General features: G+C 36.1%; 1 protein-coding gene across 4 annotated transcripts in view; it reads left to right on the top strand.

Moving 5' to 3' along the window:
• The window catches only part of LOC149258929 (uncharacterized), a 324,467-nt gene that overhangs the window by 187,205 nt on the left and 120,704 nt on the right, over nucleotides 1-16,558 (top strand). For all 4 annotated transcript variants that reach the window (XM_089416798.1, XM_089416805.1, XM_089416809.1 and 1 more), the window contains 2 exons: nucleotides 9,349-9,488; nucleotides 9,624-9,836. In XM_089416798.1, the coding sequence (XP_089272924.1) occupies nucleotides 9,349-9,488; nucleotides 9,624-9,836 (353 nt within the window). The remainder of the gene's footprint in view (nucleotides 1-9,348; nucleotides 9,489-9,623; nucleotides 9,837-16,558) is intronic.

Below are 16,558 nucleotides of genomic sequence, written 5' to 3'. Positions count from 1 at the left end.
AGAGCCAATATTAGATCAATAATGAAATTCACTTGTAGAATGAAATATCATAATGTTGTACTGGTAAAGAAATGCTCAAATAACAAGATAATATCATTCAATAATTATGAGTTGAACAACGAGTTTAGTGATTTGACAAGTGGAATAAATATTGCAAATAAAAGATCCACACTACTTGCAAAATGCTACTTTGAAAGAAAGATAACTTGCAAATGAGATTCAATAGATCCAAAAAGTATTACTTGAAAATGTAAATAGATGTTGCACTTGCTAGAGGAAATGCTCAAATGACAAGAGATAATGACATCAAGTAAACATGAGACCATTCATCATAACAAGTACATGAAACAAATAATATTGCAAGTAAATCTAAATGTATTCCAAGATGATTTAATTAGCATGAAATGCAAATCTATCTAATGTGGAGTGCAATTATCTTGGTAAATTTTAAGCTAAATGCCTATCTAGATGTAGTCTCTCTTTCAACTATTTTGAAACAAGTCTCTAATGTGAGTTGTGGAGGGATACTCAGGAAAAGACAACTGAGGCTGTATTAACAATACCTCCCCTGGAATATCCAACCATCCGATGCCTCTGGTGCTGCAGAGACTATGGCTCTGACGACTGCAAGGTCACCGTGTTAACCACAAGAGAGGGTCTATGTTCCTCAAGTTTGGGCGAGAGAGAGGGGATCTTAAAAGTCTTTCAACCAAGCTTATGCTTGGAGGTAAATTAATTAGAGATGCAAATTAACACTAAGGATGCCTAAATGAGATGCATGTGAAAATTAATGTTTCCAAAGATGAAATGAGAGAAAATCTTCAAGTACATGCTAGCAATAACTTTAAATAGAAATGAGGTGTGAAACAATTAGCTTAATGTAGAACTACAAGTCCAAGATGTGTTTTTTGCAATGAAGTAAATTTGATCAAAATGGAATAGCACAAGAAAATGTTTCAAGAAATAACCATCAATGACCAAAGTGCCATATGAACATGAATGATAAAGATATTGAAGCAATACTCATGAACTTGTAAAGAAAAATGAAATAGTTTAAATTTTCCAAAATAAAACGCTTGGTCAAATAAAACTTGCATTTATTGTTAGTGAATTGCACAAGTAAATGGAAATGGAAAAATGTAAACTAACATCGAGCATGTGCTAGAATGTTAGGCCCCTATACTACTAGTGTAACCCCTTATTGTTATTAGTATAACCCACTTATTATATTGATGTACCCATGTAGTGCCCATATTGTTACTATTATGCCACATAGAAGCCCACCATTGTTACTGTTGTGCCCTACAATATTATTGTTATGTAGGCTTTGATTGTATTGGGACCACTTAGACTCCTATATATAGAAAGGAGGTATTTTCATTTGTATCATCCAAGAATTGTTCATTTACGTAATGTAAAGGAGGTTGCCCTCTCGAAGAGGCTGAATTCTAAGGTGTGGATCTCTCTTTTCTATCTTTTTGTGAGTTGGTTTCATAACATTTGGTATCAGAGCTTTGGATTCTAGGGTTTCGCTGCTCCAAACAGGTCATCATGGCATTTTCGCTATAAATTTCTTTCTGTGACGTTTCAGAAGTTGCAAAAAAAACCCATTTGAGAAGAATTGGCGCTGAACCTTGGATCCGAATTTCAGATCTTTTCGCGCGATAGTTTCGGAGATATGATCTGCGGAAGTTGGTCTTTTTGCAGACTCCTGAATTACACTAAAAACAGGTGACCTGGGGAAAATCCTCATAACTTTCTTTCTGAGCATCGGATTGAAATTTCGTAAGAAGGTACAGAAAGTGGACGGACTGTAGTTTCTGTTTATATATTTTTCAGAGTCAAAGGTTGAAACAGTGACACGTGGCACTTCATACAAGTTCGCTCTACTGAACTAGTCTATAATCAGGTCACTGCGGAAGATTGTACATAACTTTTTCTTGGAGAATCCAATTTGGATCAGACTTGTGGCATTGGAAAGAGGACACAGAGGGCTACTACAGGTCACAAGTTCAGAACTTAAAGATCCGAAAGTACAGAGTTACAGTTGTTTCAAGGTAGAGCTCCTAAAATCAAGAAAAAGCAAGATGAGGAAGTTTGATGGCAAGGATCCGGTAAATTGGATACTTCAGATGGAGCAATATTTTGATATACATGGTGTACAACTGTTACAAAAGGTATGTATTGCATCTTCATATTTAGAACCAGATCAATTTTTATGGTACAAAGGGCTTTGTTCTCGTAAAAAACTTTTTACGTGGTCAATTTTCACGGAGGAAATGATAGCACATTATGAGGATATAAAGAGCAACACCTTCTTTAGAGCAACACCACAACAATTGAAAAGAGTAAAAGGGCTTTGTGACATAATGGAAAGCAAAATTATGGAAACCAGGAAGCATACCCCTCACAACTATAAAGATGGAAGTTTTGTTTCTCCCAGCCTTCCACAACCTACAAGGGTTACACCACAACAATTGGAAGAAAAAAAGAGAAAAAGGGCTTTGTTACAATTGTGATAGCAAATGCACTAAAGGTCATAGGTGTGCTGAGAAGAAATTATTTTACATAGAATATGAAGAGGAGGAAGAAAATGATCAAGAAACATCAAAAGAAGAGGATATACGTCAGGACACCACCCCAGAGAAAGAAGAAATGAATCAGACCATATCTTGTAAAGCATTGGCAAGAATTACCACTCCTCAAACTCTCAAGATAGAAGGACATATCAAGAAGAAAAAGGTGCAAGAAGTGAAAGATCACATCGAGAAAGAAGAAATGAATCCAACCATATCTTGTAATTCAATGGATGAAATTACCACTCCTCAAACTATCAAGATAGAAGGACATATCAAGAAGAAAAAGGTTCAAGTAGAGAAAGATCATATCGAGCATCAACAGCAAGTTCTCCAACTTTTAAAGGATAATGCCACTTCGGTGCAAAATCAAAGGAAACAACAGGTAGATCAACATCGTAGTGAAAAATGTTTTGATGTGAGTGATTGGGTATTTTTACTGCTACATCTCAAGCAAGCTATTTATGAGAAGGAAATGTTGGCAATACTACATGCACTTAAAAAATGGCGACCTTACCGAATGGGAAGACGCTTCAAGGATGAGGATGTGGAAGCATTGTTTTGTGCTATTTATATTATCCAACCAAATTGGATAAACGAAGCAACGGATGAATGGAAGAAGAACGAAGAAGTATGGCCACTTATTCAAAAGTTGCAAAAGATCCCAATTCAAGCAATATTGCCAAAAATTGAAGAGGAAGGAAAAATCATATTGGAACCTGGAGCAGTCACAGAAACAAGAACCCGACAGCTACGAAATCGATCAATTTCAGAGTATCTCATCAAGTGGAAGAACTTACCCGCTGAATATTCCACATGGGAGGACAAGAATTTTATATAGAAGCATCAAGAACTACTCAAGCGTTGAGGACAACGCTTTTTGAAGGAGAGGGGAATGTTAGGCCCCTATACTACTAGTGTAACCCCTTATTGTTATTAGTATAACCCACTTATTATATTGATGTACCCATGTAGTGCCCATATTGTTACTATTATGCCACATAGAAGCCCACCATTGTTACTGTTGTGCCCTACAATATTATTGTTATGTAGGCTTTGATTGTATTGGGACCACTTAGACTCCTATATATAGAAAGGAGGTATTTTCATTTGTATCATCCAAGAATTGTTCATTTACGTAATGTAAAGGAGGTTGCCCCCTCGAAGAGGCTGAATTCTAAGGTGTGGATCTCTCTTTTCTATCTTTTTGTGAGCTGGTTTCATAACATAGAATAGTAAGATATAAGTGATATGTTAATCATGCATGAAATGAAATTATAACAACTATCCAAAAGATTAGTCAATCCACAAACCAAGTTTCTCCCTCTAAATGGAGAGAATGGATGCCATGGGAAAGTTCCCAAGCTCCCATGAAAGAAATCAACCTTTTTATTAGATTTGTTTCAAGGAGATGAGAGCCTCTAAAGGGCTCAACCTAGCTTAAGAAAGTCTTTACAATGAAAGCTTTGACAATAGACTTTCCTTGATGAACAATTGATACAAATGATGCCAAAGAGGGGCCTTTGAAATCTGAAAATTAAGAGGCTTGCTTTGCATACAAAAATCAGATTTTGAAAAGAAAATGAATTTGTATAAGAAAAGAGAGGCTAAGCCCCCCTAAATCCCAGAGCCTAGAGAAAAAAAATGCAGCCACCAAAAAGAACTCGGCCTAGCAAAAAATGAGGTCTCAAAGAGCTCACGACCTTGATGGAAAGTTGCCCAAAGAAGTGCGAGAGGTCCTGTGCAAGATGTGTTAGTAGTTTAGAAGGACACTCCCTCAAATTTGCAGTCAAAGTGGATTTGTATTTCTGCTCAAGAGGCTGCAAAACAAATTTGAAAATAAGTGGAAAAAGCATGCAAGAAGAGAAACAATAATTCACAACTAATGTACAAGAGCTAGACCAAATTATGGGAGTAGAACTCCATGCTTGTCTAGTTTAAAATCGTGCTTTACGTAACTCATAAAATCATTGAAAGCTCTAAATTTTGATCAAAAGAAATATGAAATTTGAATTTTATATGGTTCTAGTGGAGGAGAGGAAAAATAAACTCCCCTGTTTACTTTTCATTGGATGAAGTCCTTAGAGCTAAAATCGATGGGTCCTTCAATTTTTGAATATGAGAGTGAGTTGATCTATTTGAGATTTCTCCCATGCCCAAATAATCCTTCACAAAATTTCAAAAGAGTTTTCTACACACTTGGAAAGAGATATTAACGTTCATAAATGAATTAAAGAAATACAATGGATGAAAGAACTAGAGATTCCTCCTAAAATCACCTAGTACTTTTCACTCCTAGAATATTTCTCTAAATCAAAAATACATACAAGATAGCTTGCACATATTAATCCACAATGAATGGCAAAATCATGCTAATATAATCCAAATTACATAAAAATTGAAGCACATAAACTAGAAAGATATCACCTCAAAAAAGAAGGAGAACACCATCCATGATACCCCAAAGTCTTTTGTATTATTATCAAAGCAAGTATACAATCCAATAGAGTCTCCTCAAGCCCAATAGCTCATATCAAGAATACAAAGTGAGAGCACAAAACTCATATAAATAAGAGTGTGGGAGACAATCCCAAGGCAAAGTGGTGAGAATCCCAAGGCAAATGGGTGATAATCCCAATGCCTATCCATGCAATTCAAATTCCTCTAATAGACTCGACGTAATTCAAGATGAGGGAGTTCGATTTAGGAGAGGAGGGACAAGTGTGGAGGAGTGGAGTGGTAGGAGACTGCATCTCCACTCCATCTCTATGAAATCGAACCCAATCTCAAGTCAACTCATAATATCTCCTTGAAGCTCGAGTTAACTTCCTCAAATCGTGGGTCTTGTCACTTGAAACTCGTTGTTTTCTCCACAAGAAATTCGATTTGCTTGATTTGTGGTTCATGTGGAGTCCACATCACTTGATAACTTAACTTTGACCTTTAAGATGAATTTTCACCTCATTTCCACATCATTTTAGCATGTGTTGATATTTATTTTTCTTCATTTATTTAATTGCTGGACTAATTTATTGCCACATTTTCCATTAAACTTAAGAAATGTGGGGTTTGAGGGTCTAGAACTTATTTTTTACCCCTCAAAGTGTGTCGTAGTAGAAAGTTGAAGGTGAGAGCCAAGAGGTGTAATTTTGAGCACACATTTCATACAACTTCTCTAGACATCACTTATTACATTTTACATTCAAAATTTATTAAAATTTCCGTCCAACGAGAAATTTTAAAAATTAAAAAACTGACCCCTAGACCTAATCAAATTCTATAAAATTTTACGAGTGATCTAAAATAGTAATATACAATGACTTTAGACACTAAGACTCACCCAACTGTTGAGAAATCAATGCTAGTAGGATTAGGTTTAGATTTCTTTTTCTTGATAATTACTTGTGAATTATGTTGGCTTCTTTTACTTATTTGTTATATTATCTTTCATCAAACAATTACCAAATTATGTGTGCATGAAGATCACAAAAACACAAGACACAAGATGTAGGCACTCTGCTAGGGCAAAACCCCTATCTAGGGGAAAACCCAGTCAAAATCTCTTCCTTCAATAGTTTTTCTTGAGACTCTTCAACCTAAACATAGACCTCCTCCACACCAAGCCAACTTCTCCTTCTTCGATCCAACCTTCGACCTAGTAGCAGCAACACTTCGACCCTAGCAACTTCGACTTGGCAGCTTTCGACATCAACAACAACTTTGACTTTGACAAGGAGACTTCGATCTCCTAAACTAGCCCACACAAGAGAGAGAGAAGATACCAAAACTTCAATTTTGTCCTTCCCTTCCTTCTTGACCAAACTCACACTCCTTTTAGTCTCCTTCTTCACCTTCACACTTTTCCCAACTTCCTGCTTCCAGCTTCAGATATCGAACTGTTTGAGATGCTCCAAATGAATTTGAATTGCCTTGTATATATAGCCTTCCAATGAGGTCGAATTGCCTTCCTTGAGGCCGACTTGATCTTCTTGAGGTCGACTTGGTGTGGAGGTTACATAATTCATCTTTCACTCAAAAATAATTCTTTTTACGTTTTTCGAAATCCCAAGAAGGGTCTCATAAAATATACAATGACTCTAATGACTCTCTATTAATCTTAGGAGTCCACAATGGGGGCTTTGACTAATAAAATGATGACCCAAGCATGAAACCCATATTTAGTAAGTTATTATAACATTAATAAAAATTCTTTTGACAAATACATTTTATGAAGACCGTCAACACCAAAGCCCCATCAAGCCACACTCCGGCTTTGGGGTTATGCTTGGAGGAAAAAACTCAATTAATTATGAAGTGCTCAAAAGTACCTAATAATTAACCAAGGAAAAAAAACTTTCCAGAGTAAATTCATTTGATGACAATGTCCCAAGTTACTTAGGCCTGTTACATGACCCAATTCATCACACTAACATCACTTTACAACATCCTTGTAAGGCCTGCGGAATCTGAGTACAATGTAGAAGAAGATGAGAAGAAGAAGATAGAGTTAAAAACTCTGATGACATATGAACTCTGATGGCACATGAGGCCTTTGACATATCTTTGAGCATGGAGTCTTCAAAAAAATTTAGGTGCAACTTTCAGTGGTCAACAGAACACACCCTTCCCATCAAACTACCTCTCAGATCTAGTGGGGCAACCAAAGATTCATTCAGAGTTTAATTCTTTCGACCTCAAATGTTAGGAATACCGCTTGTCCATACATCTCCCTCGGTTCATGTAGCTAGGCTCTTTGATTGTTCTAGAAAACTTTTATAGTGAGCAGTGCCTAGTTCGCCCCCCTCACCCTCAGCCATTAGACTCAGGATACCTTGATATCATTGTCCAATCTCCCTCTCTCTCTCCCTCTCTCTCACACACTCTCTCGTCAGGTTCTTGAGTTGGGTTGTCCACCTTTTCAGTCTTGGACAAACTCACTGAATGTTTTGTGTCACTGTACCTTTCTCACAGTTTTATACATATGTGCTATCGTTATACTTGTATAGCTTTATTTCTTTGTATTATTTTCAACATTTTCTAGGGGTTGCGTTGGTACTCCCACAATGTGTTCATACTGGTTGTACTCTTCAGTCCCATTGATCTACTTTTGTGGTCATTTTGTTTGACATCAACAAAATAATCTTATCTTATCTTATCTTATTTTATCTAATTGACGTATATTTGCCTTGTAACTTTGGTTTTTTCCAATTGCATAAATACAGTTGATTAGTTATGTTGAGTTTATTAATCCAATTATCATCTTAATATAAGGTTGAATAGAAACTTTGATGAAACATTCCTATGTTTACCAAGAAAAATTTGTAGCTGGGAGGTGTATTTCTACTATTAGCTGTTGGGGACCATTCGTCAGTATTGCATGCATTCTTCTATCCTTACATTAGTTTCACTTGCACCTATACTTGTTGCATTCATTTTATCAGTTTAATAAGGAAATTTGGCACACTGTTGTGCTTTTATCGAAAAAGTTTTTATCATTTCTGCACTCGCTCTTGTTCCGAGACCTAGATGCTAGCACCCAGGCAATTTGGCTTTTTTGTACCTGAGTACACATGCAGATTTTCTTCTTGAACTTCATCTTTCACAGATTCTCAACAAGTATTTGTTTTTAACAGCTATATAAATTAGGCTGAGTTCATCAATCCAGGTGTCTTCGTAGTATTAGGTTGAATAGAATCCATGATGGGACATTCCTATGTGTAGTAAGAAAAATGTCCAGCTGGAAAGTGAGTTTCCACTATTTGCTGATGTGCACCTTTTGTCAATATTGCATGTATCCTTCCACCTCTATTGTTAGTTGCAGCTGTACTTGTTGCATTCATTTTACCCCTTTAATATGGAAATTTGCCACACTGTTGCTCTCATATTGTACACTGTAAAAGGCTTTGATCCTTTCTTCTCTTGCTCTTTTTCCCTGCATGTGCATACTGAGCACCCATGCAATATTGCTTCTCCACACCTGAGCACCCATGCAACATTGGTTCTCCCCATCTCTCACAGATTGCTAACAAGTGTCTGATTTTTCATAGCTACGACATTATTTAGTTTTAAGTGCTTTCTGGTTATTTTTTTATCTAGGTTTCCACAGGGGGAATTGCCAGGGGTATGAGACACATCTTGTGTACCTGATGTGCTGAGGATGGAGGGACGTGGTAGCAATGTCTATTGTCATCACTGATTCACGGGGGATAGACTGGTGATGACCTGTGACAAGGGTGACATTTTGCATGCTAGAATTGGGTGATATTTTATATTGGTGACATTTTCAATCTTAGAATTGGCATATTAAATTCTTACAGTGATTACATGATTTGGGGTCAGGGTTTCATGAGACCTAAAAGTATACCCAAACCTAGACATATAATCATTTAGTTTTTTGTTGTGAAGTTCCCTTTATGGAGATGTGTGCAGACAAAGTCTTGTGTATATTTGTGATTCTTATTATACTTATTCAAATGTTTTTTAAATTTTTTAAGTTTTTGGTATATTTGGTTGGGGTCCTTCATGTCAGTTCCCTACTTTTGTCTTTTTTGTTGTCCCCTGAAATTTGGGTATTATCTTTGGCCATCCTGGAAACTTGTCCCATGCTTGTGAATTATGGTGAAACAGTGTTTAATCATATGAACTTGGCATAAGTTTTCAATCACTTCTATTATGTATTTCTTTTTGGGTCTTATCTTATTTGCAGTAATATCTCACATTCTGCCATTTTGATATTTATTTCTTATTCATACATCTTGGAAAATTGATGTAGCTGAGATTCGTGAAAGAGACTGGTGCAATGTTGTCACCTGCCATTTGGATGATCCTTGTGCATACACATGGCGTCTTCAGAACTTTGTAATTGGTGAACATATTTTGAAGCCATGTTTGGAGGATCCAACACCAGTGAAGGTGTATATTATGCTTTCCTTTTGTTGCTTATCTTTTTTCTTGTATTGAAATTGGTCACCATTTTCATTCTTGAGCAAATAATTCTCTTTAGTTGGATAGGTAGTTGTGAATCTGATTAAGGATTTGTGATTACAGTCTTGCAGTATCAGTGCTTGTGGCAATTTTGCAGTGCTTGGAACAGAAGGAGGGTGGCTTGAGCGGTTTAATCTTCAATCGGGGATTAGTCGAGGGACATATATTGATATAGGGGAAAAACGACAATGTGCACACAATGGAGCAGTGGTTGGTCTGGCCTGTGAAGCTACAAACACCCTTTTAATAAGTGGAGGCTATAACGGAGACATTAAGGTCCTCTCTGCTTTTTAATTTTTGTAATTCATTTATCTTGTAGCTATGTATTGCTTGCTTATTTTGTTTACAGTAAAGGTTTCTTTATGCATGCTACCGTTGGTTATCAGGTTGCATGCTCATATTATTTTTGGCTTTCTTTATTCTATTTATGTTCAAAATTTATTGATATTATGCTCTGCTTATCACTTAGTGTGTGAATTAGTATTTGTTTTATTAGGTTTTATAAGTGGTTTCAAAAACTTAGTATGGCCTTTTGTTTTGCAGTTGCATTTTAGGTCTACACATTGACATTATCAGGTATAATTAAGTGTTATAGTGGTGTGCCTGGGGTCTCTGTGAACAAGAAGTACTCCAAAAAAATATTGAATCATTTCAGTGTAAACATGAGTAACCATCTTATTGATGCCCATATGTGCTAAATTTTTTATGTTTCCTAATAGTAACTCTATTGAAAATCTGAACATGGGGGGTAATAAGTATTAGAGAGTGAGTTGGATCGAAGTTTAAATGGGCCTATCTCACATGTTTCAGTATCAACACTGGTACCTATTAAGCGGTTCTACTTCTTGAGCTTGAATTGACTTCAAAGCTTTCAAAGTCAGTGTCATAAGACTAAGGATGATGAGTGCTTGCTAATATTGTTAATTTTTGTGGATGCAATTATGATATTAGATTATTTTAATAGAAACAGGAAATAGGAATTAAAATTGGAAATGACAATGGAACTAGAAATAAGGACAAGATGATTTTGGTGTATGAGAAATGCCCGCTTAGTATTATGCATATGATATAAGATAAGGTTTATTAATGTACAATGAATGACCATAATATGGAAGCAGTTGAAGCAATTATATGGAAGCCATCGCAGATGTGTATACAAGCATATCTGAAAGGATGACATGCATTAAGAAAGTTTTTTAGAAAGTATTTTTTCGGTATTATTGGATTTTCTTTGACCATTAAGGCTTCTGGTAACTAGGGATGCTTGGGGATTATACTTGTTAATATATGAGATTAGGTATGGATGATGGGAAGTGGTTATTGGTTACAGTGTGTAAATCTTAGTTGCAGCATATAGCTGTATATAGCCTTTAAGGTGTGAAAATACAGCTGACATAGGGATATGGCTGTATCTGGCTACATACATGGAAAATGTGGTCAGTTTTTGACTGTATTTCAGTTGTATTATAGCTGTATCTGTATCGTATCAAACCATATTTGGATTTTTCAAATATGGAATTTGTCCATATCATTTTGTATGCTTACATGTATATGGCAATGCTACCAGACTCGGAATTGACAATAAATCGGCGAGGCAAAAATTTGAAAGAGTTTTAATCGGATCAAGAAAAAATCGGTGAATTCAATAAATAATATTGAATTAGAAAAAAACATTTTTCATTGATATTCAATAAAGCCATGTCCAAACGATGCATAATATCAATAGATGTACAAAATATCATGAACAAATAAGTATCTCATATATGTTATGAGTCCAAACATGATCGAAAGTACCGAGTCCTGACTCCTAACTAGTGACTACATAGAAGCAGAAGCATCTGCTTCTAAAAGTTTTCAAAATACTGCATACTAATCAGTAAAATATCAGTAACTAAGACTCCAAGAGTATGAACTAGAAGCGATTCCTCCCACTCCTTTGCTTGCTTGACTCTCAAAGTTCTCTAAGTCATGTACACTTAAAAGAAGAGCCTTCTCCAATTGGAACCAATCTGCTGCATTTGTAGTTTGCAGATCTATCTCTTCAAGGTCGATTTGTGAATGATCCAAATCTGTCATTATCATGAGACATTGAAATGTGAATTAAAGTTTGAACTTTAAGTTTAAACTTTAAAGTTCAAATCAGATTATGAAACCTTCAAATTCAGGTTCTCACCTAGTATTTGCTTGTTGCGAAGTTGTAGATTGTAATGGACAAATACAACGTCATTTAAGCGCTTTTGTGTCAATCGGTTGCACTTCTTAGAATGTGTTTTCTAAAACAGGCTCCAGTTTCACTCATAACCTGAAGCACTGCATGATTGGTTTAAGATTCGGATGGCAAATCTCTTCAAATCTGGCAGATCACTACCAAAGTTTTGCCACCAAAGATCTAGCAAGTGGCAAGGGTTCGTGAGTAGTAAGTACTAAATACTAAATAGTAAAAACTTAAAAAGACAACAAAATTTAATAAAACATTTAACATACGAAATATAGTTTAAACAAATTTAATGAATTGATGAAGCCTTCAAGCCTCAAAGGGTACTTGGCAACATCTTAGTCCTTTCTCGTATAGCATTAGTATAGGCAAATAATTTAGCTAGCGCCCTATAATCCTGTAGTTGGGCAAAGACACAACTTTGAAATTTTGGATTAAGGAAACACCTTTCAATGCATGCCATAAGTCCTCTGCCAACCCCCTCATCCTCATTAAGTTTGCTCTCATCATAAAAATACTGTGGGTTTAAGAAGTACTTAGCAACATGTAAGGGGGAATGTGATTGCCTATCCCAACATGCATCAATAATGCCCCAAAGAGGCATATTCTTTGCCTCCTCATCCCCATAGCTTCTTTTGATGGCCTCCTTTGCAAGATCCATCACCTCATAAATGTAATCCATAGTGGGTTTGTCACCATCAACCATCCTCAAAGTTCAAGCTTTCAAATTTTAATGAAGTATGAAACTTTGAAAATGAGATGAAGCTTGAAATGAAATTTTAAAAATGAAAAAGTTAAAAGACTTGAAGTACCTGAGAACTCTGGCCAGGGACTCCGTCACGACAATAATCTCTTCGACATCTTTCCAGAAACCATCATTAAACACAAGTGCAACAATTTCAATGCCTTCAAGGGCCTTGCAATGTTTAGATGCCCTCCACTCAGGTCCCAAGAACATCCTCTTCAAATTTATCTTTTGCTCAACCACAAATTGCAAAGATATGAATTTTGTTACAATTTTGGTCACAACAGGTCAAACAATTTCTTTACCTTCAGTGTATTTTCTCATGGTGTTTAGGACAATAGTGTGGTTGTACATTTATTTGGTTATGGATTTTGCCTTCTCCACAACCTCACGTATCCAATGAAGCTTACCAATGTCCTCAAGCATTAAATCTATGCAATGGGCAACACAAGATGTACAGAAAATAGTGGGAGGCCTAATCTCAAAAGGTCTACTAGAAACCATATAATAGCTGCATTGTCGGTGACAATTTGTACAACATGTTCTTTTCCCACTTCTTGAATGACTTCCTCCATTATTTCACAAATAAGTTGGGCAGTGTTAACCTTGTCTGAGGTATCCATTGATTTGAGAAACATTGTGCCTGCTGGACAAGATACAAGCAAATTTATTAAAGTTCTATTCCTTTGATTTGCCCATCCATCACTCATGATGGTGCACCCTGTTTCTACCCATGATGAATGAAACTCAGATAACACAAGCATGACATCTTCAACACTCTCCAACAACAAAACTATCCTAAGTCTCTCTGATGAAGGGGCTTTGAACCCTAGGCCTGCAACAGTAACTGCATCAATCATAGCTTGCCAATAAGGACTTCTGGCACAATGGAAAGGTATGTTATAATAGTACCAAAAGATAGCAATGGCCTTCCTTGCCTGACTATGGATATTTTTTACCAACCAGTGGCATCCAAGTTAGTTTGGGAACCGAGTTTTGTGCAGGAAGCAAAAAAGTGTTTATGTTTTCACCTCCAGTGTTGAATGCAGGAGGATTCATTTTGGCCTTGAGTTTCACTTGGACTTAGAGAGAGATGACAAGGGGGTATTGGAAGAAGAATGACTAGCTCCAAGAGTTCATATTTCTTCATTTTGCTTTGCTTTCTTGGCATTATGCTGACTCAACATATCAAGAGCCAAGATTGTTTGGTGTTTGACATTTTCGTCAACCTTGTTGCAAAGACCTATATCATGGCAGGGTATCTGTGCAAGGTGGTACTTAAATCTATAAATGCCTCCACTACATTTCGCTTTGCAAAATTTACAAAAGAGCTTGGGGTCTCCAGGAAAGGATACGTCACGTACAATATATATATATATATATATATATAATAATGATAATAATAATAATTTTTAAATTTTAAAAAACACTTCAAAGCTATTAATTAAATAGTAGACAATGGACACTTTATAATTATTGATTATATAACATATATCTATATGATATACATGATAGAGATGACAAATATCATAATATGAAATATAATTATTAATTATATAAGTTTATAACTTTATAAAAAATCATTATTAAAGATATATAATATATATTATAACTTTATATTATATAAGAGGGAACAATAAAATATATATTATAATATATATTAATATTAAATAAAGAGAATACTAATATACTATTGTTATAAATCTACCATTTGTTATTACACAATATAATAATTATAATACTATTTGGCATTTGATGTAATTAGTAAATTACTAATAGTTATAAATTGACTATATAATAGAATTCTGAATATTTCATAACTATAAAATTTAAATTGACTAAATAATACTAAATAGTTAACTGTTATATATATAGTCTATAGAATGTCATTCACTGTTATATAAACAATAATACCATTTGGCATTTGAATTTTGCAGGCCTTTAAAAACAAAATAAAAAAATCGACTATTTGGCATTTGCCTTTAAAAACAAAAACAAAAAAATTAAAATCGACCATTTGGCATTTGCGACTATACAATCCACCATTTGGCATTTGCAGGCCTTTAAAAAAAACAAAAAAACATACAATCGACCTTCCAAATAAAACAAAAAAAAAAGATTAAAAACCAGACCATTTGTTGTGTATTTTATATGACATTTGAAAAAATAAAATTTTAACTTGTTAGCTGAGCAACAACGGGCAGCAACGAGGTGGTGGCTGAGCACGGTGGCTAAGCGTTCTTGGTTGGGGCAACGACTGACTAACGACAGCGTTCCTGGCTAGCGGCAATGGCTGAATGACGGCGACTTCCTCAATGGCTTTGTCCCGACTAGTGACGGCTTGTTCAATGGCTATGTCGCTGTGCTCACTATTGCTGTATGGAGCATGGCCCAGTTCAATATTCAACAATTGCTGGGTGGGATATTCAGTGTGAGTGCGGACAAATTTGGCTCAGGATCCGTTTCCTCCGTCAATGAAACGTTTCTTAAATAACAAAATCTGCACGCATACATATTTTAGCCGTATTTTGGCGGATCCAGATCTGGATCCGGTTCAGATCCGCGGAACCGCCATTCTTCACCCTCTCGATGCTGGATCTGGTAACTTAGATAATTTGTGGCTTCTGTTAAGATTTGGAGTCATGCCTTCTGTTTAATTTGGCTCCTATGAAAGACAATAAAAAATTAAAATTAAAAATGTCATATATAACTTCGCAAAAAAGAGGGTTGGTTTTAAAGGATATGAGGTTGTGAGTCTGTCCAACAACTCAAGCATTTCACCCTGTTATATCATTATGACCTTGAAACAGAATTAGGTATATATGAGGAAATGCTACCTAAAGGAAAGACTATCAGCAAATAATGCATTTTAATCTTGAATTTGTGGGTTCGTTTAAACTTTAGCATAAGACAACTAAACCAATACATCAATAACAAATTATGGAAGAGCACAAATGTTGATTTGGGGTAGCATCGGATGTTCTCTAGCCATGAAAATTGGTGGAGAGGCTAAAGCACATGAGATCTCTAAGACCCAGAAATGGTTTGGGTAGATTCTAACTGGTTTGGGAGATATTAAAATAATTAATATTTTTAATGGAGTTCCTAAGTCTGAACTTAGGAAAAATAAAATATTAATGGGTATTAATATAAAATTGGGTTAGAATGTTCCAAAAGTCATGGATCAAGTCAAATCTAAGCTTAGTCATTGATTAGAGATTTAATCTTGGCCGTTGATGGACCAACGAGAAAAGTATAAGAGGAGGCTTGAGGGTTAGTTGGAGAATACACTAGAGTGATCAGTCATTCTATTCTCTAGAGCAGTGTTTGCTAAGAGAGATAGAATCAGTGATCAGCAGCGAGGGGTAGTGAATGCATAGCAGAGAGGCAGAGTTGGTACCAGAGAGACAGCGCAGAGCTTGGAGAGGTTGACACAGAGGCAGCTGGGTGCTACGCAGAGGCAGCCAGGAGCTGTGCAGAGCCAGGAGAGGCCAACGTGTGAGACGTAGAGGGTCTAGGGGCCGACATAGAGGCTAGCAGAGCTGACGTAGGGCCAAGAGGCAGCGCTGGAAGGATTTCGTGGGACAGATTGGGTGCTGGTGAGCCGGGTAGGGTGACGCAGTCCCTATCAGAGTGATGCAGAGTAGTGGGAGTTGCAATTGTTGCTGTGGGATTGTTCATCCAGTGATTAATCAACTGGAATATCTGTCTCCGAGGAGAGGTACTACTGTCGAGGGCATTCTCTGTTGGGTGAGCCATTTCTGGCACCCTAGTTGTATTCTGAAAACTGCATAATAATAAAACCCTCTGAATAGCTGCACCGATTTTCCCACATTGGGTTTTTCCGTGGACATTGGTCCAAAAATAACGGTGTCACTTGTGTGCTTGTTTTCTTTCACTTGATGATCTATAAATGTTGATACTATATTTGTGTTTATTTTTCAGTGTTTGCATGGTAAATAACTTGTTAAGTAATTAAAAAAGTAGGAAGAAATAAACCAGATAGTATAAGAAGAATTTCTAACGGGTTAAACTTAG

Source organism: Pinus tabuliformis, chromosome 6, assembly GCF_031772625.1.
Source record: "Pinus tabuliformis cultivar Carrire ecotype Pingquan chromosome 6, CPIR1, whole genome shotgun sequence".
In the NCBI taxonomy this organism is placed as follows: domain Eukaryota; kingdom Viridiplantae; phylum Streptophyta; class Pinopsida; order Pinales; family Pinaceae; genus Pinus; species Pinus tabuliformis.
This window is presented reverse-complemented; position numbering and strand designations above follow the sequence as displayed.